The sequence below is a fragment of the Pantherophis guttatus genome, chromosome 2, assembly GCF_059756535.1.
Source record: "Pantherophis guttatus breed Tessera chromosome 2, ASM5975653v1, whole genome shotgun sequence".
Lineage (NCBI taxonomy): Eukaryota > Metazoa > Chordata > Lepidosauria > Squamata > Colubridae > Pantherophis > Pantherophis guttatus.
The window spans coordinates 172587040-172612461 of record NC_142064.1 but is presented as its reverse complement, the minus strand read 5'-3'; the positions used below and the strand labels follow the sequence as shown (position 1 = coordinate 172612461).

The 25422-nt window shown below is 39.5% G+C and overlaps 1 protein-coding gene across 1 annotated transcript in view; it reads left to right on the top strand.

The window, feature by feature from the left end:
• The window catches only part of STXBP2 (syntaxin binding protein 2), a 34629-nt gene extending 10069 nt beyond the window's left edge, over positions 1 to 24560 (top strand). The window contains exons 2-19 of the mRNA XM_034407482.3: positions 6154 to 6203; positions 7278 to 7359; positions 7671 to 7747; positions 8063 to 8141; positions 9285 to 9388; positions 10797 to 10945; positions 11418 to 11502; positions 15994 to 16124; positions 16242 to 16349; positions 16689 to 16746; positions 17503 to 17568; positions 19086 to 19166; positions 19329 to 19467; positions 20272 to 20378; positions 20773 to 20868; positions 21916 to 22001; positions 22655 to 22812; positions 22900 to 24560. Coding sequence (XP_034263373.1) covers positions 6154 to 6203; positions 7278 to 7359; positions 7671 to 7747; positions 8063 to 8141; positions 9285 to 9388; positions 10797 to 10945; positions 11418 to 11502; positions 15994 to 16124; positions 16242 to 16349; positions 16689 to 16746; positions 17503 to 17568; positions 19086 to 19166; positions 19329 to 19467; positions 20272 to 20378; positions 20773 to 20868; positions 21916 to 22001; positions 22655 to 22812; positions 22900 to 22979 — 1736 coding nt within the window. The 3' untranslated portion in view covers positions 22980 to 24560. The remainder of the gene's footprint in view (positions 1 to 6153; positions 6204 to 7277; positions 7360 to 7670; positions 7748 to 8062; positions 8142 to 9284; positions 9389 to 10796; positions 10946 to 11417; positions 11503 to 15993; positions 16125 to 16241; positions 16350 to 16688; positions 16747 to 17502; positions 17569 to 19085; positions 19167 to 19328; positions 19468 to 20271; positions 20379 to 20772; positions 20869 to 21915; positions 22002 to 22654; positions 22813 to 22899) is intronic.
• Positions 24561 to 25422: the final 862 nt, after the last annotated feature.

The window sequence follows — 25422 nt, the reverse complement described above, 5'->3', positions numbered from 1 at the left end:
AACTAAACCCATCCTCATATGGTTATGTGATGAAGGTCAAATATTCAGAGATTTCCATGTACATTACTTTGGACTTCTTGAGGAAATGCAGGCTATGATTATAGGAAATAAAATGGAAGGTTATCTGTTTTGTCAAATATGGAAACCAGACTTGATACCACATTGCCTACCTGATAACTCAGTTGGTTCAAAATTATTTTTTTTCATTAAATGAAATTATATAAAAGTTTTTCAAGAGCTTTTATCAGTAGTAATGTTCAAGGGGCTGTACAAGAGTGCATGCATAGGTGTGAATCATTTCCTGCTAGAGAACTTCTTAAGGACAAAAGCAAATGAGCCTGGGAAGATGAGAGCACTTATATACTGAATTAAGAGATCAGGTGATGGAAAAATAATTCAGTAGTTTGTCATCTACCTTTTTGAAAATTCTATGGGAATACTATTCTAATATGCCTTCATAATGTGTCTTAGATATTTCCCATTTGGTTTTACTTTACTATTCCTTCAAATAGTACTCAGTCATAACCATTATATCTATTTTCTTTTTAAACATTTTTTCAAAATTTCATTTGTATTTTTATTGTGTTTTAATTTTATTATATTTTTATTCAAATTTGCATTCCTCCCTTTCTTTTCTTTAGTTCAACTTCTTCTTTGTTTGTATATAATTGCTTTGAGGGAATGTGAATATGATAGAAATTGAGATTCTTATGTCAATTTTAGAAGCACTATAAAAAACCGGATTCCACATCAGAACAGGGTTTTGAGAGGGTTATAGAGAGTATAGAAAATGGCCTTGATGGACACAGGGAAGATTCATTTCCAAGGCAATTATCAGTCAGTTATTTCGAAGACTGCTGGGGAAATGAAGAAGGCCTCATTTTCTCTTCTCAGTTTGAATTCCATCTTCTCTCTCTCTGTTTTACAGAGACAACCTGGTTTTTTTCTCCACAGAAAGCAAGGGCATGGTGACCTCACTTTGTAGGTAGCCCAGGGCATGTAACTGTATTTCATGCAGATGTAGATTCCATGTCCAAGATTATGTGCACTAGGTATGTCAGAGTCTGTCCAGCAAGAAAGACTAGCAAGTAGGCCACAGTCTTGAATGGAATGCTTGTTTTAGATAATAACTATACCTAGCCAGGGATCCTTTTCCTTTAAAATTGCCAGACCTGAGATCTAAGTGATCTAGAACTATGTGGTAATAGCAATGAATAGATTGATAATATGCTTTGTGGAGCTTTACAAAATCTTTCCACTCCACATATAAAAGCGTCAGAGAGTCACATTAGGAAGTAACAATTTAATATGTATAGAATAGATGGTCCTTAACTTACAATCACAACTGGGAGCAAAACTTCCATTACTAAGCATGGTGGTCGTTAAGAGAGTTTTGCCTGATTTTACAACCTTTGCCACGGTCATTAAACAAATCCAGCTTCCCTTTTGACTTTGTCTATCAGAAGCTGACTGAGAAGATCACAATTGACAGTCATATGACTCCAGAATGCTGAAACTATCATAAACACATGCCAGTTGCTAAGTGCCCAAATTTTGATCACATGGCCACTGAGACACCACAACAGTCAAGTGCCAGGACTAGTCATAAGTTACTTTTTTCAGTGCTGTCCTAACTTTGAATGGACACTAAACAAATGGTGATAAATCAATAACTACCTGTAACACTTACTCATGAATTTTAATAGTGTTTTCCCTCTCTTGCCTCTTCCAATTTCTGGTACTGTAGATTGACTTGCAACTTCCCAGTGTTGAAACTGACTTTCTCCTTGCAAGCTTCCCATATATACAGTAAATGGGAAAGCCAGCAGGTATTGGAGGGAGGCAGGGAGGAAGACAAATTTTCGATTCCCTGCCAGCATCCCACAAAGAAATTTAATGGTGAAGCCAGCAAGAAGTCACTCTTGCTCCTGCTGCTTTTTTTTTTTTTTTGCCTGCTCCGTGGTCATTCTATTTCTCTGTTTAGATAAGGAAAATCTCTGAGATGATGACCCAATAGTCACGGGTATCTATTGTGCCCCAAATTGAGCTAACAGTAGTATTAGATTTTGGTTCAGACTTCGCAAACAGAATGTCATTTGTAATAAGTGGGAGAATCAAATGAGTTATGCTCAAGTATACAATACATATATAAGTATTCAATGTACAAACATGCTCTTGTACCCACAACATTGGTCCTATTTCAAGAATCTCTGTTCTTGGCTACCTATTGTCTGTTCAGTGTTGCTATCTCACTGATTGTTTGTTTTAAAGACAGATTAGTTTGTTACATTCTCATCAGCCTCTGATCTGGCCTCTGGCACCAGCTTCAAGTGGGTTTACTTAGGACGCTGCTGTCTACTACGAATTACTCTGCTCACAGACCCCAGAAAGCATTTGTTCCTTAATTAATTCAGCACCACACTTATACTACAGTTCTAGATATATTTAGTAAAGAGTAAGCCCCATTGAATTTGTAGGAGTATGCTTCTGAGTAATAACTTATTACTCCTATCCAATGTGTAGATTAAGATTAATAGTAATGGTCCCACAGTTAGGTACAACTGAGAGAGGACCAGTGGTAGTACCCTAACTGAGGTGCTCACTTTCAGGTGGATCCTGGTGAGCTCTCTGCTGTATTCTTTTAGACAACAATTAACAAAATGCCTATTTAACCAGGCAGAGGGCAGAAGCCTCTGAGTTGTCACAAAGTTTGATTCCCAGTTGATGTCAGGGCAATTGAATTCCCCTGTTCTCAAAGTGACGCGTTTCCTAGATACCTTGGCCATCTCGTCTGCGAACACTTTGTCTGTATCTTCTGCTTGGTTGAGTGTCCTGAAACCCACACCAGTACTGTCATTTTTGTTTGTTTCTTCTTAATATTCACGCAGGCACTTTCAGCAGGGTTTTCATCCTTTCATTCTCTACATATAATGAAGCTCCAGCTCTCAATTTGTTGGGCCTGTTTCTTTTTAATAAATTATATCCTTCCAGGAGAGAGAATCCTCAACTTCAGACCATAATTGGAACTGGAAAGCAGTCATAAAATGCCTGGTCATAAATCAAGACCTGTGTTGTACGGTATTCTAGTCATGAGATCTTTCCCACCATTGACTGACAGTCAATCAATGGATTTATGCCTAAAATAGTACACAGCCTTATGATAACTTAAGCATGTGATGAAAGCATTTTATCTTCTGCTTTATATAATTACTGGCTAGGTAAATTATTTTAATCTTTTATTAAATAAATCAACCCAGATTTCTTTGTTCCAGGTCAGTATGTTACTCACTATGTAATACAGGTACACATTTATGAAAATTCATGCTTTAGTTTTTTTCTGCAGTTAGCTGTTTTGCATGGGAAGATGTCATATGGAGCCTGCTATACTCAGTCAGGGGTCAGGCACTGAAATCCTTCCATTTATCTTGTTGCAACCACTTTTTAGAGCTTGTTTTACATTCTCTGGTTATTACTGCAACTTTCCAAACCAGTATTACCAGTTCTTTTTTTTATTTCTATCTGTCCTGTTAGAATAAGTTTGTGTGTGTGAGAGGCAGACAGACAAACATTTGGTGCAATCTGAATATTTATGCACTTTAAGTGTCTGTTAGATTATTTAATTAACCTGTGTGATTAATTTAGATAACCAAAAAACCAGAAAAAACAACACTTACTATTGAGCTGCTTTCTGAAGATTAATTCCATCAAATTTCATTTGGATTCATAAACTCAGGCGCTTTATAAATATATTCAGTATTTTTAGTAAAGAAGGACAACTTATCTCATTCCTAACCACTAGCTCAATTTTCTGTTTGAATTTTAAGATAATTATCAGGTATTTGGACATTACAGCTCAAGAGATTGGTTCAAGCTGGCATATAGTTACTGTTGTAGGAACAGCTTTCTATAATTAATCCATGGGAAACATCTGCCATTTGTCAATTAGAGATCAGAATGAGTTTTAAAAATAGAAATCTTGGCTCTCATTTCTTTTCATAGAAAGACTAATGTGTTGACTAGGGGAAAATGAGCTTTGGACCCAGGATTCCTGGAATTTAACCTCCTCTCTGAGCAGGAGTACAATCAACAGGGAGCTGATGCTCTTTTTTTTTTTTTTTTTCCTGCAGGAGAAGCAATATTAAAATCATACTTCCCTGTCATTTGGGACAAGTCAATGCCCTGTTTTCTGCTGAGACGGAGGAATCTGGAAGTTATAGTTTCAACATATCTGAAAGGCTGATTAAAATCTTCTGGATTCTTATTAATATTAGCCATTTTTATTGCCGTCTTGAAAATACAATCGCAATAGCACTTAGACTTATATACTGCTTCACAGTGCTTTTACAGCCCTCTCTAAGCAGTTTACAGAGTCAGCATATCCCCCCCCCAACAATCTAGTTCCTCATATAAGAAGCAATATTTGTTTGTTTGTTTGTTTGTTTGTTTGTTTGTTTGATTGATTGATTGTTTGATTGATTGATTTATATATGCCAGCCTTCTCCGGCGACTCAGGGCAGCTTACAATGCATTAAGCAATAGCCTTCATACTTTTGTATATACCTGCTAAGTAGGGCTTTTTGCCGCTGCCCCGCCCCCCAACAGAGCGGTATTCTATTTTATACAAAGTCAGCTTATTGCCCCCACAAACCGGGTCCTCATTTTACCTACGTCTGAAGGATGGAAGGCTGAGTCAACCTTGAGCCTGGTGAGAATTGAACTCACAGTAATTGCAGGCAGCTGGCAGCTAAGTACTACTTTAACAGCAGTAGTTTAGTCCACTGAGCCACCAAGGCTCTTATTGTGATTCCTTGGGTCACTGCCAGCAATCTTTCTGTTTTCAGTAATTGGTCAAATTAACATGGAGGTATAGAAATTGCATTATTGAATGTTCCCCCTCCATATCGTCGTAATGCAGCATCCTGTTTATTTACAACTATGTTTATCTCACTTTTTTCAGTAAAATATTTTAAAAGTCACACATAATATATTCTAAATTCAAATTAACAACTTTAAATGATGTTTTTCTAACAGTAGTCTTCAAACTGAATTCAGGGAAAATTCAACCAAGCATCCAAATAAGATGAATCCTGCATTGGAAAAATATTAGCTGAGCATAGTTGCACAGACAAGGCAGCAATATTAAAAAGGACCTGCCCATTTACTTCATCTTTCAAGGAGAAATGGGGGTCTCAGAATCAGGCCTCTAACATTGCGTTTATGTACAACATACACAGCCTGCTCTTTACAAACAGAATCCAATGCAGAGTTCACAGTACCAGTTGAAAACCTAAAATACTGTATTTAGCAAAATACCTAAAAGATAAAGTTAGAACCTCCAGCAGAAAAAGCCACAAATGCAAGATTTTACATGCACTGGAAAGCTTTCAGACTTATAAAACTAGGGTAAAACGAAAAAAACCCTTCACTGAATAGTGAAAAGACTATAACGTAGTCAGATGAACCTTTCTTAGGAGGGCATTCCACAATACACAGTATTTTATTATAATATCTAAAATATTTTAAAAACAGCCTCCAAAAATCTTTAAAAACAGAAGGACTACTAATGGTCATTTTGCCTCATGATAACAACAGGCTTCTCACAGCATGTCCTTGCCTCTAAATAGCAAAATGTTGCCATGGAATAGTTTTTCTGTCACCTGTATAAAATTCCTCAGGGCAACCTGAGGGCATTCCACAACCAGGGTTCTATCACTGGGCGTTCCTCTCAAATAGCTACCCTCTTATTTCACACAGTAGAGGAAAGCTTCTGAAGATCTTGAAGACCAGGTCAACAGATGAGGTGAGGTGCTGTCCATGCTGTGCGGGAATGGTCTTTTAAATAGTTGATTCCAGAGAATTTGAGATTCTCCTCAGAGATGTTGCTGTGTGTCAGAAACTGAATACTTGCTGCCGCTTCAGAACATGGGTTTCACCCTCCTGCTCTAAAACCCATGCAAAAACATCTACTATGTGTGTTTTGTGATTTTACTCATTTTGGCTTGTATCAGTATCAAGAACAACCTTTCTTATTGTGACAAAAAGCTATTCTGGGGTGATAAGAAAATTATTTATCTGGCACAGGACTCAGCTAATCGTTCTCATTGTAACCAAAAAAAAGCCTCCATTCTAACTTAATTGACCTTCACTTTTCAGAGATCCTGAATGATGTTATACACAGCATGAAGAAGGAAGGAGAATGGAAGGTTAGTACACCTCTGTGTCTTGGATGAGTTAAATTTGTCTGATCAGTTTACTAATCTAAATTGTATGCAACTGCACTGGACGTTTATGTGTTTTAAAAAAAATATCTTAATTCATTGTATAGTAAACTCTGGGCCTTGTGTTCGGTAGACCTGCTGTATCCTTCACCATGACTCTTAAGGTTCTTTATGCTTCTCATATCTTTTCCTGATGCAGCAAGGTAGCAAGTGAGCCTTGAAATTACTAACTGAGACAGACAAAGATGTTATTAAATTAGTTTTGCTCTACTGGGTTTGCAAGTGTGTTATGTGGCTCTGCTGATTATCTCATATCTTCCTTACAATTTGCTGTCAAGTTAGTAAATATTCTCCATTTCAGAATATTCTGAAACATAATTGCCTTTTTAAACTATACACACAGAGTTTTTATACACACACACACACACACGGAGCCCCCAATGCTGTGACCAATCTTGCATTATACTAGCCGAAAAAGTACTAGCTAAAGATAGAAAACAGATCGGAAAGTATCATTTCCTTTACTTTTCTGGAGAGAAGTTACATCAATGAGATACTGGGTTTTAAAGGACTCTCCAATGCAAGTAAAAATGTTTTAAATGCTAACTCTTCTCTATAGTAGTCTCAGAATTGGACTAATAAATGCTGACTTACATACCCCTTTACTAACAAAGTGGTACCAGTATTATGATCCAGCCATTTCATAATGATAAAGATGCCTTAGAAAGCAGGTCAGATCCCCAAACTAAAAACTTCCAGGCTCACTCTGAAAAAGGATTTGGTGGGAGGTGGGGGCAAGAAATGGATGTGAATATGGGCATATTTCAATTATCTATACACGTTTGGGAGTAGAAATAAAAAATTGGAAGACCAATATAGAACTGAATAGGAGAATAGAATTCCCTGGTTTTATAATTTCATTACAAAGAAGGAAGTGCTATAGGAACATGAGTGTAGCTATTTATGCCTTTTTGTGTAACTAACTTTAATAATACCTTTGCCCCATTTTAAAAATTGCTTCTTTATATTATAATACTATTTTCCTCTCTATCCCTGAAGGTCCTCATTATGGATCATTCCAGCACCCGCATCCTTTCCTCCTGCTTTAAGATGTCAGATCTCCTGGCTGAAGGAATCACAAGTGAGTGGCACATGCAAGATACTATCTGCCTATGGTTGATCCTGTCAGCAGAGGCCTTCATTAGAGCTGGAAAGGCTTCTATCTTTTGTGGCACAACTCTTTGCCTCAGTTCCCAGCCCAGTGTATCCATCCAGGTACAGCTGGGCCCTGATTTCTTTAGATCAATCTACAGTAAGATACTGTAGATACTGTCAGAATTAGATATATATATCCTTTTACTATTTTTTTTCCTCCTTCCATACCCCTAGGAATTGTTGCCCAATTCTTTGTCCTTCCATCCAGACATCTAATATACATTTTACTTTCTTCAGTTATTGAAGATATAAACAAGCGCCGGGAGCCCCTTCCCAGTCTGGAAGCCATCTATTTGATCAGCCCCATTGAGACGGTAGGTCCATTGCCTAGTTAGGCAGTTAATACATTGATAAATACCTCCTTAAAGATAGAGCCTGTGAAATTTCCACAGATTCCTAGGCTAGTAATTAGAACTTTCTGCCAACTCCTTGGAAAGGAGAAAAGAAAAAAAGGTGGGAAGAACAAAGGCAAATGCTTTCAATTTCCCTGAAGCCTCAGGAATATTATCCACCCATAGATCACAATGATTAAGGGTGGTTAGTATAACTGGAGGGTCAAGATGTGGGAGTTAGTAGAAAATGTTTGGGATTTGTACAACTGCTGCTAACAGCCTGTTCTCTATTTGCAGTCTGTCCGTGCTCTGATAAATGACTTTAAAAGCACTCCCACATTCACCTATAAGGCTGCCCACGTCTTCTTCACGGACAGTAAGTTCAAGGAATGTTCTCGGGCAAACAAGAAGATTGTGTAGGACTGTCTTTACTAACTTGGTGTCTTCTAGATTGGGGGATCCTGGGATAACATTTATTGGGTGCTGGGTTAATGAAGAATAAAAGCAACTGAACAGTTACTTAGCCAATCTAAGTGTTGACTTGTAATATATTATATTCTTTGCTATGAATCAAAGGGCTTTATACAATTGCTTGAGATATAATAACAGAGCTGTATGGCTGCTGGTCCTAGGGAGATGGGGTTTTTTTCTTCCATTTAATCATGTCTGATGCTCAGAGGCTGCCTGGACAAGTCCCTGCAGTTTCTTCACAAGGTTTTTCAGTAGTGGTTTGTCATTCCCTCTGTCCTAGATCGGAGACAAAGTGAATGGTCCAAGTTCACCCAGTTGGCTTTGTGCCCAAGGCAGAACTAGTATTCAGTCTCCCAGTTTCTAGCCTGATGCTTTAACTATTACCCCAAACTGGGCTCTCTAATCCATAGTTGATGCATTTAATCTATTTGATTCAAAATTGTACAATTCATGTTAAGCCATGATTTGTTTAACTGTGATTTGATGACCCAAAGGTGCTTTTTCAGGAGGCAACTGGACTTCCTTGTTTTTTTTTTCCTGAAGACGTTTCGCTTCTCATCCAAGAAGCTTCTTCAGCTCTGACAGGATAGTGGGGAATGAGAAGCAAAACGTCTTCAGGGGGAAAAAAACAAGGAAGTCCAGTTGCCTCTTGAAAAAGCACCTTTGGGACAACCATGACCTGGATGACCAAGGAACTCTACAGACTCATGATTTGATGAATAAATTATTTGGTTCATGAATTCTGTTGAGAGGTAAACTATGTTTTACACACCATAATGGCTAGATTCATCTAACACATTGCATCCCAACTGACAAAAAAATTACGTCCTAGTGTGGGTCATGAACCCATTTCACTGAGATTATGAATTGTGCTAGACCCCAGAGAAGAAGTTGACCAAGAGGGCTCAAAAGTAAATTTCTATTCTGAGGCATTTATGAAATTTTAAGTCTACTTAAGTGTTTCTGGGGTTGACCTATAACCATAAAAAAAACTTTCAGTAAAATGAATGGAGGATGATGAACATTAACTCCCACCCTTGTCTTTCAGCCTGCCCAGATGACCTCTTTAATGAGCTCAGCAAGTCCCGGATCACGAAAGCAATCAAGACGCTCAAGGAGATCAATGTTGCATTCCTTCCCTATGAATCACAGGTGAGGAAAAAAAAAGGAACAGAGCAGGGACCTCTGATTTTCACTATAGTCTCAAGGTTGTAAGGATACATGAATTAACACTTTTGCTCTGAGAGATTTCACTTTTCATAAAAATAATTATATCGAGCTACTAGCCATACTAAAATCCTTGCAGAAGAAAAGAAGCAGAGCTTCTTTTAAGGATCTATGGAACTTAAGGGGGAGGTCACGATGGCTCAGTCGTTAGGAAGCCAAGCTTGTCAGCTGGAAAGCTGACAACCCGTGTTCAAGACCTGAACACTGCGTGACGGGTCATGCTCCCATACTTGCCACAGCTCCTGCCCACTTAGCAGTTTGAAAGCATGAAAGAGATAAATAGGTACCACTTCGGAGGGAAGGTAAGTGTTCCACTTTCACCGCATGTTCTGCTCTGCGGTGTGATGTCATGTTGGCCATGTGACCACGGAACCATCTTCGGACAACACTGGCTCCCTCTGCTAAGAAATGGAGATGAGCATCATCGCCTCCTAGAGTCGAACAGGACTGGTTAGGGGAAACCTTTATCTTTAGAATTTGAGGGCGGAGCCTGTGCAATTATGGAGATTATGTCCTGGTCCTTTCCAATTTTTTTCTTTTCTTTTATTTTTTTAATTTGATTTATATGCCGCCCTTCTCCGGAGACTCAGGGCGGCTTACAGTGCGTTAAGCAATTGTAATCCAATTGTTTTGGATTCCAACTGTCGTCAGCATGGCTAGTGATGATTTGGAATTGTAATGGCAATTTAGATAGGCATTGTGAAAATCGACTATATTATAAACTCATTATGAGAATCTACTACATTCTAGTAAGTGACCAGAATCATCAATACATTGGAGTCATGTAATGTATATAAACTCATGTTTATATATTACATGAAATTCCAGTGGGTAACCCTTGGAGTTCTAAAAAATAATCTGTAATCTTCCCAATTTCCAATTTGAGCAAAAGATTTGCTTGACCCAAGTGTTGAGAATGGTTGTTTTTTTTGTCAGTCTTCTTGATCAGTTGTGTTTATTACATTCACTTCTATCTTAAGTCAAGTAGCCCACAGCTTATTCTCATGTATTTGAATAGAGAGGATGATTTTCTTTTCAAATAACCATTAACTCTGGTCCTACCAGTGGTATGATGACTTGAAGTTCTGAATGAGGAAACTATGTCTAGAGGAGTGACATCTGAGGTCATAGTATCCTGACAAATACAGGACAAGAGTCAATTCAGGGCGAGTGGTTCCTGGAGGAACAGACTATTTTTAAGGAGGGACAGCAATATTGTGAAAAAAAAATGTTACCAGAACACTGTATGAGTTTACACTGCCTTTCTCATAGATCACTAATATAACACTCCCATTTTCCCCCCATTTCCTCTCTCCTCCTTCCTTCTCTTCAGGTGTACACCTTGGACAGCGCTCAAAGTTTCCATCATCTCTTTAGCCCCTATGGCAGGGAAGATAAAAACAACCACTTAGAGAAGATGGCAGAGCAGATTGCCACACTGTGTGACACCCTCAAGGAATACCCCTCAATTCGCTATAGGAAGTTAGTACAAAGGGAAGAGGGTGGGAAAAAAACGGATATTCTACCAGTGCTCTGTTTAAAACCACGTAAAGAGAATGAGGACAAATTGGGATGTAATACTTGACAACACTGGGGTGCAATTGTGGAGCATATCGGGAGGCCACATCTGTCCATTATGCAATGAAGCATCCTGCTACTTTTAGTTGATGCAGACGGGGACCGGCCTACTTCTTATAATGAATGTCTGCTGCCAGACCAGTTCATCTGCAGGATCTGATGCTTTAATCATGTGCGGGATTGTTTCATCAGTTGAGCTCCCTGGACACATCTCTGCTGCCAGGGATTGAAAACAAAGTTTCTTACAGTATATGTGTATAAGAAAGTGGGCCAAGAAATGCAAGAGGCAAGACACTCTTTACTTGTCTGGGCATTGGTTTCCCTTTTAGAATGCCAGAAGCCCTGTTTCTAAATAACTATGCATTTGTGGTTGCAGTGGTTCTGAAGAGTGTTGCCTATTGGCCCATGCAGTGTTGGCGAAACTGAATGCCTTCAAAGCAGACAACCCAACCATGGGAGAGGTGAGCAATCCCAGAGTATGCCAGAATGTTGAAGAACAGGCCGGTGGGTTGAACAAAATAGCAAAGACTGTTGTATCACTTAGTGACGGATTTAAGAATGAACAGGTTGGGTGTAGAAATGGAACATTTTCTAGTCTCTCATCTCTAGTTGGAAGAATCTGGTCTCTCATGAAAAGTTGGAAGAATCTGTCTTCCAAATACTATCCTTGATTATAAACAGTGTATTTAATTTAAGTAGAAGTGAAGATGCCCAGCCAAGCATTGTCAAGGTGCTTTTCACAAAGGGCTCCAGGAGAGGCCCTTTGGCAGTGGGATAGTTCTTTCCAAGTCACATTTAGACCTTCACTAAGGACCAAGGTCACAGGGAAAGATGACTGCAGTCTCTTTTACTGTGGGTTATCTATTTAATTGGAATAATACTGTGAACAATGGTTCTGCTTTAACCCTTTCCTGGACTTACTATTCAGCACATCACTTTCTCCAAGTGGCATTTCTAGTGGGTGAGCAAGAAGTCAGAAAACCAGACAGTGATCAGAAAAATAGAGACAAGATTGAAGCACACTATTTGCACAAATTCTCACTGCTGCATTTCAGTTCTAAATAAATTGTTGTGGGCAGTCCTCCAGGTTTTCCACATACCATCTAGTTAGCTAATAACAAATGCCCACGTCCTGTGGTGCCTCACCATGGCAATGGGGATATTTCTACGATGGGATGAGCAAAGAATGCCAAGAATATATATTCCCTGAAGATTTACCCAAGGCATGAATTGTTCAGCTAAATTTTCTCAGCTGTCCAGCTAAAGAAAACAGGTACCTATTATGCTCTACAAAGATGCTGGAGGCAGATGATCACTCTAATGACAATGGCAAAAGCCTTTTTCATACTGCACAGGAGAAAGCAATGATAATCCAAGAAAAAAGCATGGATAAAAATATAAAATGATTTACAATATAATGCTAGGTGATGGCTGTTCAGGCTGGGCCATCAACTGACTATTGTTTTTCTTACTATTATTCTTACTACTAAGAAAAAAACCTGAGAAGTGCTGATGATGTTTATGACGTGGCTAGATTAAAGAAGTCTAGTTGCTGATTTTGTCAAACAGGAAAAGAAAATTCAAAGTCTCAGAGACAGAATTATGGTGGGGATATGAAGTGTAAGAATATGAGAAAGCTCAACAACAGTGAAAAAGTCAAACTACTACAAAATGACATCATGGGCAACAGTGAATGGAGACAGACTGGAACTCTACATTTTGAGTCAGAGGATCACACTGTTTACTACTCAAGACATGAAAACCAGAGCTGGAAAACTGCTTTTATAGTTAGGAAAGGTATAGCAAGAACAGTACTTAGCTGCAATCAAATATATCAATTAGACTTTGTGGACAGTAACATCAGTTAGACTTTTAATTTGACATTTATCCTAATGTGTGCTACAACGACTGATGTAGAAGCAGAATTTGATGGTCAAGTTCAGTTTGGATGTGCTGCTTGTGATTGGAGACTGAAATGCCAAAACTGGAAATATTAAGGAAGAAAATGTAGTTGGACTATATGACTTAAGAAACCAAAATGAAACAGGAAAATGTCTTACTGATTTCTGCCAATCCAATTGTCAATGGAGGTTCTCAGTCATCCAGATCATAGTTGTCCAAAAGGTACTTTTTCAAGAGGCAACTGGACTTAAATCTTGTTTTTTGTTGTTGTTTTTCTTCTTCGAAGACATTTCACTTCTTATCCAAGAAGTTTCTTCACCTTTTCGTCTTCACAGAAAAACAAGAAAAAGTTTTTCTTGTGCTTGAAAAAGCACCTTTGGGACTGCCAATCCAATTATTTCTTCATCACTAACACTGTCTATGTGGACATCTTTAGATGGAATACATAGAAATCAAATTGACTACATTATTGCTAAAAACAAGTGGAGTTGTTCAATAATATGACCAGGTGGTGACTGTGAAACAGATTGCAGGTGGTGAAACAGACTGCTTATGTGCAAGTTCCCATGTTAAGCCAAAAGAAGAAGAGAGCCAACCAGTTTCCATCTTGAGCCTGTACCCTCCATTTTCAAGGTGAGCATCATGAATTGCTTTGAAGACCTGAATTTGACTAATGGTCAGAATAATGCAGGACTAGTGTAGAGCAATGCAGATATTCTTTCTGACACTCTATGAATTGGAAAGTTAAGAATTTGAAGAAACAGGAAAGAAAGAGTGGTCACATTTTGAAATCTGATGTTGGAGAAAACCCGGGGAATATTATAGACATACCAAAAAAATCAAATGGATTAGTGAACAAATCAAACCAGACACAGATGGCCATGCTCAAATCATCATATTGTAGACATATTATGAGACTCAGCTCTGTGAAGAAATCTGTAATGCTGGAAAAGGTGAAAGAAAAGAGAAGAAGAGGAGTTAGATAGGTGGACTCAATTAAAGTGGTGATGGGTGCACTAATAATGGAAGACCTGAAAGATCAGTTTAGATACAGATTATTATAAAGAAAATATACTTCAGAGTTCACAAGAATATACTATCAATATACATACAACAATGTGATAGTATACAATCAATCAATTCATTATGATTAGAACCAAGATACTCTACCTATGTTTTCAAGAAAAAAAAAACTTTTTGATTTCACTTGTAACAATTACGCAACATGGTAATTTGTCATAGTGGTAGGTCAGTTGCTGCATAAAGAAAAGGCCAGACAGACTTTTGTTGATGGGTGTGAAGTCCTCTTAAAATAAAAATACAATAAAGAATGTTAACAGGAGGGAGGTAATAGGAGAATTTCCTAATTGTGTAGGGCAAGAGGAGAAGGAACTTGTTTCTCATCTATGGCTGAGATCGTCCCATGTCATAACTTGAACCAACTTCTTTGCACTGAATGATTTTTAAGCAAGGCTTTCCATTGGTTGTAATTTATTTTTAAACAACTGTGTTAATGAACAGGAATGCTGCATCAAAATGTGGTCTTGGAGGTGGAGGAGTGTTCTTCCTGCTGCCAACCAAAGGACCCAATACAGATATTCCATCTCTCTGTATTTAATCAGTTTTTGTGGCAAAAAAAGATAAAACAATGAAAAACAAATGCAAGACTTTATTGTGTGAAAATCCAACAGCTACAGAATTCTTTGTGCAAGACAAGGTGACTTCATAACAGAAATTCTTATCTAGAAACCTGAGAGTGTGTTACTTTTGAATAGGAAGAAGTACTGCTTTTTGCTTTAAGAAAGAGATAGTAGTTTGACGTTGATTTATCTAGAACAAGCAATTTTGAGACACTTGCTTATAAGACATATTTTCTACAGCCCATGCATGTGTTTTTATGAGTTATCAAGTAGTCATTAAACTCCTGAATACATGAAAAGGGATGCTATCCAAGCATCAGTAGTGCATGGATATGTTAGCTGTCCCCTGCTAGTAGCTATGTGATTGAGATTTCTGAGATTGTGCAGTTCCAACATAACCAGCGAACATTTGTTTAGAAAAGGCTGTTATAACCTACATCTGGAATGCTACTATGCTCTCTGAAAGGAAAATTAATGTCCATAGACCTCTATAGTGTATTTGCATGCCACCTGCAGGCTAAATGATGTATTGCATTGTACTCCAGCACCAAAGAGTGGCCCAACAGTGCTACAACTGTTTTGAATACTTGGGCATGCTGAAAATGCCTTGGTAACTCGGTAATTAAATTAAAGTAAAGTAAAAGTAACAATGATGCCCTTGCTGCTGCCTTTGAAATGTCTTCACTGGATGTTAAACAACTGGTGGCATTTAGATAAAACTGGGTTCTCCTGCCATCCTCTCCCAGTCATCACAACCAAAGTACTCTCAAAACTCAGGACATTATTAGGTCAGTTAAAGATATAGTGGACATGGTAGGATGTCCAGGTTGAATCTAAAGGACTTGTTTCAAATGGCTCTAGAGCAGAATCTGCACTACAGAGAATCAACAGCCTCTAGTTTGCCTCTTTTGTTGCTTGCAGAGTATCACAAGTATAAGCCCATTATGCTTATGGGGGTATTTACTTCACTTGAAAGGGGGTTTGCATAGTTCGAATAATACATTTTTGACCAGACTCCCTACCAAAGATTATTAGAGAGGCTGCACACAGTCAACAATGTTTGGAGGGGAGATTGGGTCTGTACGACTTAGCTGTTCCACCCTTCCTTGGTGCCTGTAGCAGGGCTGCTGTTAAATAATTAGCAGTGCAGCTCTGTGACAATCTTTATTTACTCAGGCCCATTGAGCTTGGGGGAATTTATTTACAAATAAGATTACAGATTAAATCAATCTTGCCATGGTTCATAACATTTCTTAAAATGCAGGGTATGTCCTGTGGATGACTTTCAGACCACGCCTAAGGACTCTGCTTAGCAGGGAAGGATGCAGCATAACACCCAGACCAAAATCACAAGGTTGTATTTATTTATTTATTTATTTATTTTTGTCTTTCCCTTTTTGCTGCTTTCAGGGCCCTGACAAATCTCGATCACAGCTTCTGATAGTTGACCGCAGCTATGATCTGGTGTCACCACTTCTTCATGAGCTCACCTTTCAAGCCATGGCCTATGACTTGCTCAACATTGACAGCGATACTTACCGGTGAGAGCTATTGTGGGGGATGAAGAATGAATAAGAGAGTAAAAGAATTCTGTGCCTTCCCACTTAGAGAGCAACCATATGTTTCTTACAGAATATTACTCTGTTGCTTTCCTTCAGGTATGAATCCACAGGCATCAGTGACTCCAGGGAAAAGGTAGTACTCTTGGATGAGGACGATGACCTCTGGGTGCAGTTACGCCATATGCACATTGCAGACGTATCCAAGTGAGACCCTACCCATCTACGCAGCCCTACATACAACTGCCTGGTTGCCTGATGAGTTTGTGAATCAGCCAGAATGATAACTGGCTGGAGTGATATAACACTGCTGGAGCCCTTCTTCCTAAATTGATCTGGATTGCCATTGGTGTCCATTGTGAAGTTGGGGGAGGGGGGGAATGTTGCTTCCACCATTACCCTCTGTTCCAGAATTACTGCCATTTCTGGTGCAGAGATCCCTGGACTTTGAAGGCTACACAGAGTCCATTGTTGTGGGAGAGATGAAGAGTTGCACTTTTGGGATGAGTGTTTGTATTTGGCCCTGAATGTGACCTCCTTCCACAGGAAAGTGACTGAGCTCCTGCGTACCTTCTGTGAAAGCAAAAGGCTCACCACAGATAAGGTAGGATGGCCAGAGCCTCATCTTGGCTGTGATTTGCCTTCCTGAGAGACATGCCAGGGGAAAGGGAGGGGGGCTTGCATTCTACATCTTGCAAGCTAGGCTTCTTTCGTTCAAGTTATGTGACAGTGAAAGAAAACATCAGATTGCTGTTTGGTTTTTCAGGAAGGAAAAACAACTTTACTTAACTAGGTCTCATTTGTTCTGGACAACATTTTGAAAAGCCAGTTATGTGCACAATGCACAAGAAAGGTTGAGAGGTACAGATAATGCAAAAGCAAGAGGGCCTTTGGATACATCAAGCTGAGGAACCTTCAGGCAGAGCAGCAAAAGTGACATTGAAGTCATTTGGGAGAATAAGAGGCAATATAGGATAGGGACTGACGTTCCCCCATAGAGCCTTCATACAAACTGAAATTCTGGACAAAATGACTTATTTCCATTCTTCGAAGTTTTAATATTGAGTTTCTTCACGCATCTTGAGTGACTGCTCTAGAAATGTAGAGCTTACTTAGCCAAACGTAAAAAAATAGAGGAACCATCACCCTGTAGGTCTTATAAGACAACTTTCATTAACCTGGATGCCCTGCACATATTTTGGGGCTAAATTCAGGGTATCTAGGAGTATTAGGAGGTCATTCAGTCAGGTTGTAGGGAGATGTTGTAAGGTGAGAGAGTTGCTTTTATCTGAAATTTTACTATCGTTTGGATTACCTTTATGTTGAGTTTGTCATGGGTAATGACTGTTTTTCTTTCTAGGCTAACATTAAAGACCTCTCTCAGATCCTGAAGAAGATGCCTCAATACCAGAAAGAACTTCACAAGGTAAAAGCTGCAAAATGTATTGTGTGCCTGTACTTAATTATTTGTGTGCTGCAGTCAGTTATATAAGAGATTTAAAATAAGTCAATCCTATAATCACCCACTATTAATTAGCATAAATTAGAGTACACTGACAGTGCAAATTGTTTCATGTTCTAAAATGCCTTAAATCTGACACTAAAAGGCTGAATAAATCCAATCCAAAATCAGATCTGGGCATGTTCATCTATGTTTAATTGCTGGCCTAATATATTTCTGATTCATGCAGCAAATCCAATATCGGGGAAAAAACTTTTTCCCATTTATAGACATGGAGGTCTATAATTTTCCCAGCAATAAGAATGTTTGCCTCATCCTGCCTTCTGGCTCTTTGATTTCAGCTGACATGGTACAGTCTTCACAGTTCTTTATCTGCACAGTTCTTTATCTATAGAAACATGTATGAGCTTACAACTTTTAAACTAAAAGGCTTAATTCCTTCACCCATTCATGTGTAGCTAAATGGCCTGGCTAAATTTAAGCTCTAGAACAAGGGTGTTAAACTCGCGGCCCGCAGGCCGGATGCATCGCACACTGGCCACGCCCACCCCTGGTTTAGCGAAGGGGAAAAGTCATGATACGTTACATGATGACGCAAGTTTTACACCCCTGCTGTAGAAGAATTGAGGCAGGACATGGATTGTATACAGTATCTTATAATATGACAGCTCCAAAAGACTACAGTCCCCATTGTTACGACTTCCACAAAACTTAGCCTGTCCCATCTTGGCACTATTCTCATACTTTCTGAATGTTCTGCACCAAACTGCTGCTGCTTCCTTGAGCTTCCATGGAAGCTAGCTGTTTTTTAAGAACCATATTTGGTTGTGAGAAAGATATCTCTCATTTTGTGTTGTCTTCAAAATCGTCATTTGCCACCTGCAGTGCTGAGCCAAAATCTTTACCCAGAGACACCCTGAGAATCTCATCACTTACACTCTCTAAATAGGCAGGTTTCCGGTGGTTAAAATGTGTGTATAATTGCCACAAGCTCTCAAGCTCCTCAGCTAGCCTTCCAAAGCTGTAAAAGAGTTTGGGTAGTCAGGGCTGGGGCCAGTGGTGGGTTACCCCTGGTTTGCACCAGTTCTATAGAACCGATAGTAAAACCGGCGGAAGGCTCTGCCCACTGACCCTGATGTCATGAAAATGCTTCTGCGCATGCACGCGCGCATAGCCCTGTTGCAAACCAGTAGTAAAGGTAAGTAGAACCCACCCATGGCTGGGGTCATTGCACTGCGAGAAGTATAAGAAGGACAGATTATGCAGAATAATCACAGGGACCAGCTTAATTTCATTTGTGTAACTTTTATTGACCATGGCATTTCTAGCTATTGCAGAATGTGGCTATTTTTTCAGGAGTCCCTTGGATCTTGCCTTACTCATTACCTACAGACATCTTTTTATTCATTGGAGGAGCAGGAGGGAAAAACTTTAACGCTGGCAAAAAGCCCATATTTTTACTATCCTCTTTCATCCTGCAGTATTCCACCCATTTGCATCTGGCTGAAGACTGTATGAATACCTTTAAGGGCACCATAGAGAAGCTGTGCAGCGTGGAGCAGGTAGGCACATTATGAATTCAGGGGAGGTGGGAACAAGAGAGAACAGCCATTGCAGCCCAACTCTATGTATTCACAGTGAAGTACAACCTACTTTGGATGTCTCATTCTCTTCTCTGGTGAAAAGGATTGATTCTGAAGGGCATCTCTTCTCTCTCCTCACAGGACCTGGCCACAGGGGCAGATGCTGAAGGGGAGAAAATCAAGAACCCTATGAAGAGTATCGTGCCAATTGTCCTTGATACCAGTGTGGAGGCATTTGATAAGATTCGCATTATCCTGCTTTGCATACTTCTCCAGAATGGTACCATTGCTGGATAACTTATCTCTCAGCTGCCTAGGTTAGGGAAAAGGTCCCCTACAAGGACCAAAAGGAAGAGAAATTTCAGGATGCTTCTTACCCATACTCGGATGCCATGCTCACGCAACACTGCTAGGTGTTACATCTGTCTCCTAGGTGGTCTTAAATCCCCTCTATGATTACCTACATCAAACTCATAAGTCTCGGGTGGTTGTCTCAACTGCCATTTTACAGTCTTTTGAGCCACCAGAGAAAAGAAGGCTCTTGCTTCCATTTTTAATTTTTGTTTCTACAGAACATATTTTTAAAAAGCATAAAAATCCATCGTACACGATTAGAACCATCACACTCATGGTTAGTGCTCATCCACTTCCTCTCCTGGGTGATGAAAACTGAAATAGCAACAGAAACTGAGAGAAGTGCTGGCCTAGAAACCAGGAGACCAGAGTTCTAGTGTCCCTTAGGCATGAAGACCATTTTGTGGGGAAACTAGGTGATGAGTTACAACTGAAAAATGCAGATTGTACTAAGAAGCAGAAGAAACAATATTCACAAAAAGATTCACTGGAGCACCTGTAAAACTTGGTGGGAACATTGAGTTGAAAAAGTAGTTGCATAGAGCAAGATGAAATATTGTGGTATTACCAGATACAAACTGATAAAGCCTTGGAGCATAATACACCAGATTAAGCAGTGGTTGAGAAAAATAAAGTGTGGATGATTGATGTGGCAACAGCAAGGGATAATATAATAGAAGGCAAAGGTTATCAAACTTCGGATGACTCTGAGTGTATTCCTTTTACTTAGGCATTAACGAGGAGAACCTCACCAAGCTCATCCAACATGCCAACATCCAGCAGGAGAGAGACATCCTCTACAATATGCACTGTCTGGGAGCTGCCATCATGCCAGAGGTATTTCACATACACACCTGCCTAGTGACGTTTGTTGGGCAGGTAGCTGGTGCCTGTGCGGTTCGTGCAGTTACCACTTACTAGTGCAGTCTGAATGATGGCCCTGGCAGTTCAAGGACAAGGGTAACCTCTGGCTATCCTATTGATGAAGATGAGAATCTCTCTTATTTAGTCTGCCAATGTTGTATGTTTCTCTCTACTCATTCTTCTCTCTGCTCTTTTCCTCACTTGCCTGTCCCTCAGCCTGTCCTGCTGGAGCCATTTAGGTAAGCCACTCCATCTTCTTCTAAACACTGAACTTTCCTGAACCATCTTGTCCATCCCTTCCTGTCTTTCTTCCAACAGGCCCGGTTCCTGCTGTTTTTATTTTTTAATGGGTTTTTTCTACTCGCAGGACACTGCTGGAAACCTGAAGCCTGTGAGGAAAGTACGGTTAGAGCCTACTTACCAACTCTCCCGGTGGATTCCCATTCTTAAGGATGTCATGGAGGTACACAGAAGGAGGGAGAGGGAGCTGGCTGCCTTGAGTGTTGGTTGTGTACTTGAAGATGGATTCAGCTTCAGCCCTGAGGCAAATCCAGTTGAGAATCCATCTACCCTGTGTATCTTTGTGACCTGGATTGCACAAGAAAAATTATTAAGCTCTTGCCATAGAAAATAAACAAAAGATAAACCATGAAGTCCTGTTGTGGCCTGTACGTGGCCTGATTCAGACAGTGAGGAGGCTGGTGTGGTGCTGCACCAGCAGCCTGTGCAGCTGGCACTCGAGTTGGACAATGAGGAGGCTGGAGAAGATGTGGTGCCAGAGGCGGGGATTCAGCCAGGGCCTTTAGAACCTCCAGAAGCTCCCTTAAGTGAAGAGGACGAATAGGAGGAGCCTCTTCTCAATGCACGGGCGCGCAGAGCTGCCAAAGGCAGGAGTGACTCCTCAGGAGGAGGTCTTCTCGAGAGTAAGGCTTGGGGCTAATTGACCACTCCCTTAGCCTATTTAAGGAGGACCGCTGACTGAAGCAATTTGCAGGGAACAACTTAGTTCACATACCTTCGTGTCTTATCTTGCTTATCTTAGCAGCTGCCTGCAAATTGCTTCTGAGCATTCTGCCAACCATAGTAAGTTTTCAGTTATTCTTTGAATTCTTGACGGATGTTAATGCAATTAATTAACAGCCGTTGTTGTAAAAGACTGGTTTATTCAGTAAATTAAGGTTTGAACGGACTTTGTGTGTGCTGCGTTCTTTGGGGTCCATAGCTCGGGCAGAACAAGTCCTTATTACTATGTTCTATAATCCAGATCTATTGTGCAGCCAAACTGCACCACTTTGACTTCTTGCTTAGACAGTAGTTGTGGTTAGGATGAAATTTTTGAAAATAGAACACCCACAGGGAAAATGACAAATGAAAATGGCTGTGCCCAGACATGCAAACTGAGCAGCCAGGATCAGCCTTACGGCTTCCGTAGCCTTTTAGACAATCCCAGGTTTTATCAAACCAGAAAAAAAGGAAACACGTCTTTTTACTTTTGCTCATCTTGACACAGGATGCCATTGAAGACAAGCTGGATAAGAAGGTCTGGCCCTATGTGTCTTGCCCTGCCCCTGGTCCCTGTTCCCAAACTGCTGTGAGGTAAGTGATGCTCCAAACAGAAGAAAGCATAAGGCAGCACCATTTTTAACACAGAGACCAGATCTTTATCTTTATCTTTATTTGATTTGTATACCGCCCTACTCCCGAAGGACTCAGGGCGGTGAACAGCCAAACAATAAAATACATAAATACAAAATTTAAAAACTAGATAAAATCGAGTTAAACAATTTTGGTCCAGACAAATTAAAAGACCCCAATCATTTAAAAACAGATTAAAATTTACATATTAAAAAGAAAAGAGGGAAAAGATTAGGCCAAGCCCGCCTGGTGGAATAAAAAGGTCTTCACAGCACGACGGATCTAAATGTAAATGATTAGGAGAAAATGTATTCGCCTCTTAGGTAAAGATGTTTGCTTTTCCACTTAAGTTTTGTTGAAGAACACTCACACATCACGTATGCTCCTGTTTGAAAGAATTGTAGGTGCAACATCACCTGTCCTTGAACGGCTGAAGAGTATACAATAGAGCTGATTCTTTCTATGTACATTTGGGAGGGTGAGATCCTTTATCTCTTGGGCCTGCTTTGGTGTTGCATGTCTAGCATGCAAGGAAAGGCTGTTTTTCCCAGATTGCTAGGCTGACTGTGTTTTTGCAGATGGTTCCTCTACCCACATCCATTTTTGTCTCACAGTGCCCGTTTTGGACATTGGCACAAGACCAAGACAGCAACTGAGTACAGGACAGGACCCCGTCTTATCCTGTATGTGCTTGGCGGTGTTACCATGTCAGAGATGCGCTGTGCCTATGAAGTCACAGAGGCTACTGATGGAAAATGGGAAGTGCTGATTGGTAAGAGCACAGCCAGTGGATAGGCTGATTCTTCACCTGTGCCTTCTTTTTTATGGGCTCCTGTGGTAATCCTTCTCTTCCCAACAGGGTCATCCCACATCCTGACCCCCAAGCAATTCCTGGAAGATGTACGCAACCTGACTGAGCAGACACCCCTGAAGACCTAAAACTTCTACTAGCCCTTAAGAGACTTGCTGGCTGCAGTTCCATTAGCTACCTTTTTCTTCAGCAAGATGGCTTCTTCCTCATCAATGTCTTCGTTTGAACTCTTCTGAGACTGGCCCTATCTTGATCCAATCTTTAGCCAGCTATCATGAATGAATTGACACTGGAAGGACTCGCCCAGGGCCTAGACTGAAGATAGCGATCTATCTTCATCCTCATCTTTTATTATGAGGTGGTTTCTGGACACCCTTTATTTTTCTGCTCTCCCACAAATAAGGGAAGAAGGAGGGGCTATGTAGTTCAGGAATAAGTCTCTCCTACTCTTGCCTACAAGTTATTTGTTCTATTACATGAGGACTTGCCAAGAAATCAATTCTTTTGACTTGACCTACACAACTTTGATGGCTTTCATCAGAGTCTGTTTTTTTTTCTTTTCTTCCCCCCCCCCCCGCCCCCCCCAGCAAAGAAGATGATCAACAAAAGTGATTGCTTGTTCCTCCTCTATGAAAATGTTCTGGAACAAACTGTCATTTCTGGATTCCCACATCTAGAAGCTTGGCTATTCTTTTAACACTTAGCTTGAAAGGATGATTGATTGCTGCTTTTAAAAAGCGGGAAAGATGATTTTGCTGAAGAGGTCATGTGCTTTCTTCGTTACAAAGATCGCACAGCTCAGCCGAGGAATCTCAGTCTTTAAAATAAATATGAAACTCAAGATTGTTGGCATTATCTCTTCTGTAGAGGAGAATTCAAGCTGTGATAGGCAAGAAGATAATTTTTGCTTCCCATATAAAAAATTGGGTATATCAGCCTTCATCTTGGAAAAGTTACTGTGCCAGTTGAAAATGGTACTCTTTATGAGTGTCTTTATTTTGGCTTTGTTCCACAGCATACTACAAGGGGCTTCCTGATAACAGCATGGAAACAATAGCCGGTCAAAAATGTGGCAGCAAGACTGTTCACCATGATGCAGTGATATGTATGCTACTGCTTTACACTCCACAAGTGTCTTTGCTTGTATTTCTGGCCTTAGTTTAAAATGTTGAAATTAAACATTTAACCAGAGCTGTCTCTTTTCATACATGCTGTCCAAATTGTCTTCAGAATACCTTCAGATATTTAATGTATTTATTATTAAAAGATGTTACAGTATTTTAAGTTTAGTAAATGTCAATAAATGTATAAAGATTATTTATGCATTTCTGAGGAGTTAAAGGTATTAGGGATATCTTCAGATGGTCCAACTCAGACACCCTCCCAAAAGGTGAGATGGAGACCATGATGACACTCGTCCTAGAGAGACTTATCTGGCATAAATGATCACTTTGGAGCCAGAATAAGTTGCCTGTGCAAATAAACAAGGCTTCATCTTTGTTTTTGCTTTTGTTTTAATCTACTGTTTAGCTCTTTCTATGGCACAGATTTATTCAGGCTTTCTTGTGTATTTGTTTCTTAATGTTTAGAGAGGGTATGTTATGTTGCGCTATCTGATGTTGTATAAGTTTAAGCTGCATTCACTGAACTGCCCAGACAAAATGTAGCTATTGACTGTTACAGAGAGAAATAAAAATAGAAAAAGAAAATTTTGCTGTGCCATGAGAGGAAAATAGATATGTCTTGATTTTGTGCTAAACATGGAATAGCTTTACATCCTGTGATAATTGCAGGTAGAGAGGTTCTTTTTAATTAATATTTTAATGTTAAACTAATCAGCAAAAGTACAGGTATATATAACAGTATTAAAAGTTCAATACAACTTCATAATTGACAAGTACAGTAATAATAAAAAGAGAATGAGAAAGAATATGTAATTGCAAAAACTTCATATTGCTCAAAAATTTTCTCCTTTTCCTTTTGTTGAAAAAAAAAATCATAAGGTTACAAGCACATAGCAACAATCAACCACTGCAAATTAGTTGTAGATTTCTCTTTCCAATGTGTATTGATTCCTTTAGCCAACTCCCATGTCTTTCCCTCTATTTTACTTTGATTGTTTCCAAGTAGAATAATAATCAAGTACATAGGGGACTTCAACTCACGCTGTAGACCTGTATTAAGAATCCTATTGATTCTTAAAGCCCAAAGCACAATCATAACAGGGAAAGAATAATTTTTATCAGTTAATGTTCCAGCTTCTGAGTTACAACAGGGTGATTGTTATAACTAAACCGTATTGAAATTCTGTGATGCATCTCTGAGTAATGCAGATAGAATATAAGTTTCTATAAGAAACTCCATGCAAATACAAGCAAAGGTTTTTAGAATGGATTCATATTTAATGTATGGAGCATATCCAACTATTGCAAGAAGAGATAGTGCTACCTAAAGTGCAAGTAGCACAGTGCATAACCACACAAATGTATTTTAAAATGATGGCACATTATTCTGCTTCAATACTTTTACACCAATATAACATTGTGATAAATGTTTGCACCTGAAAATTAA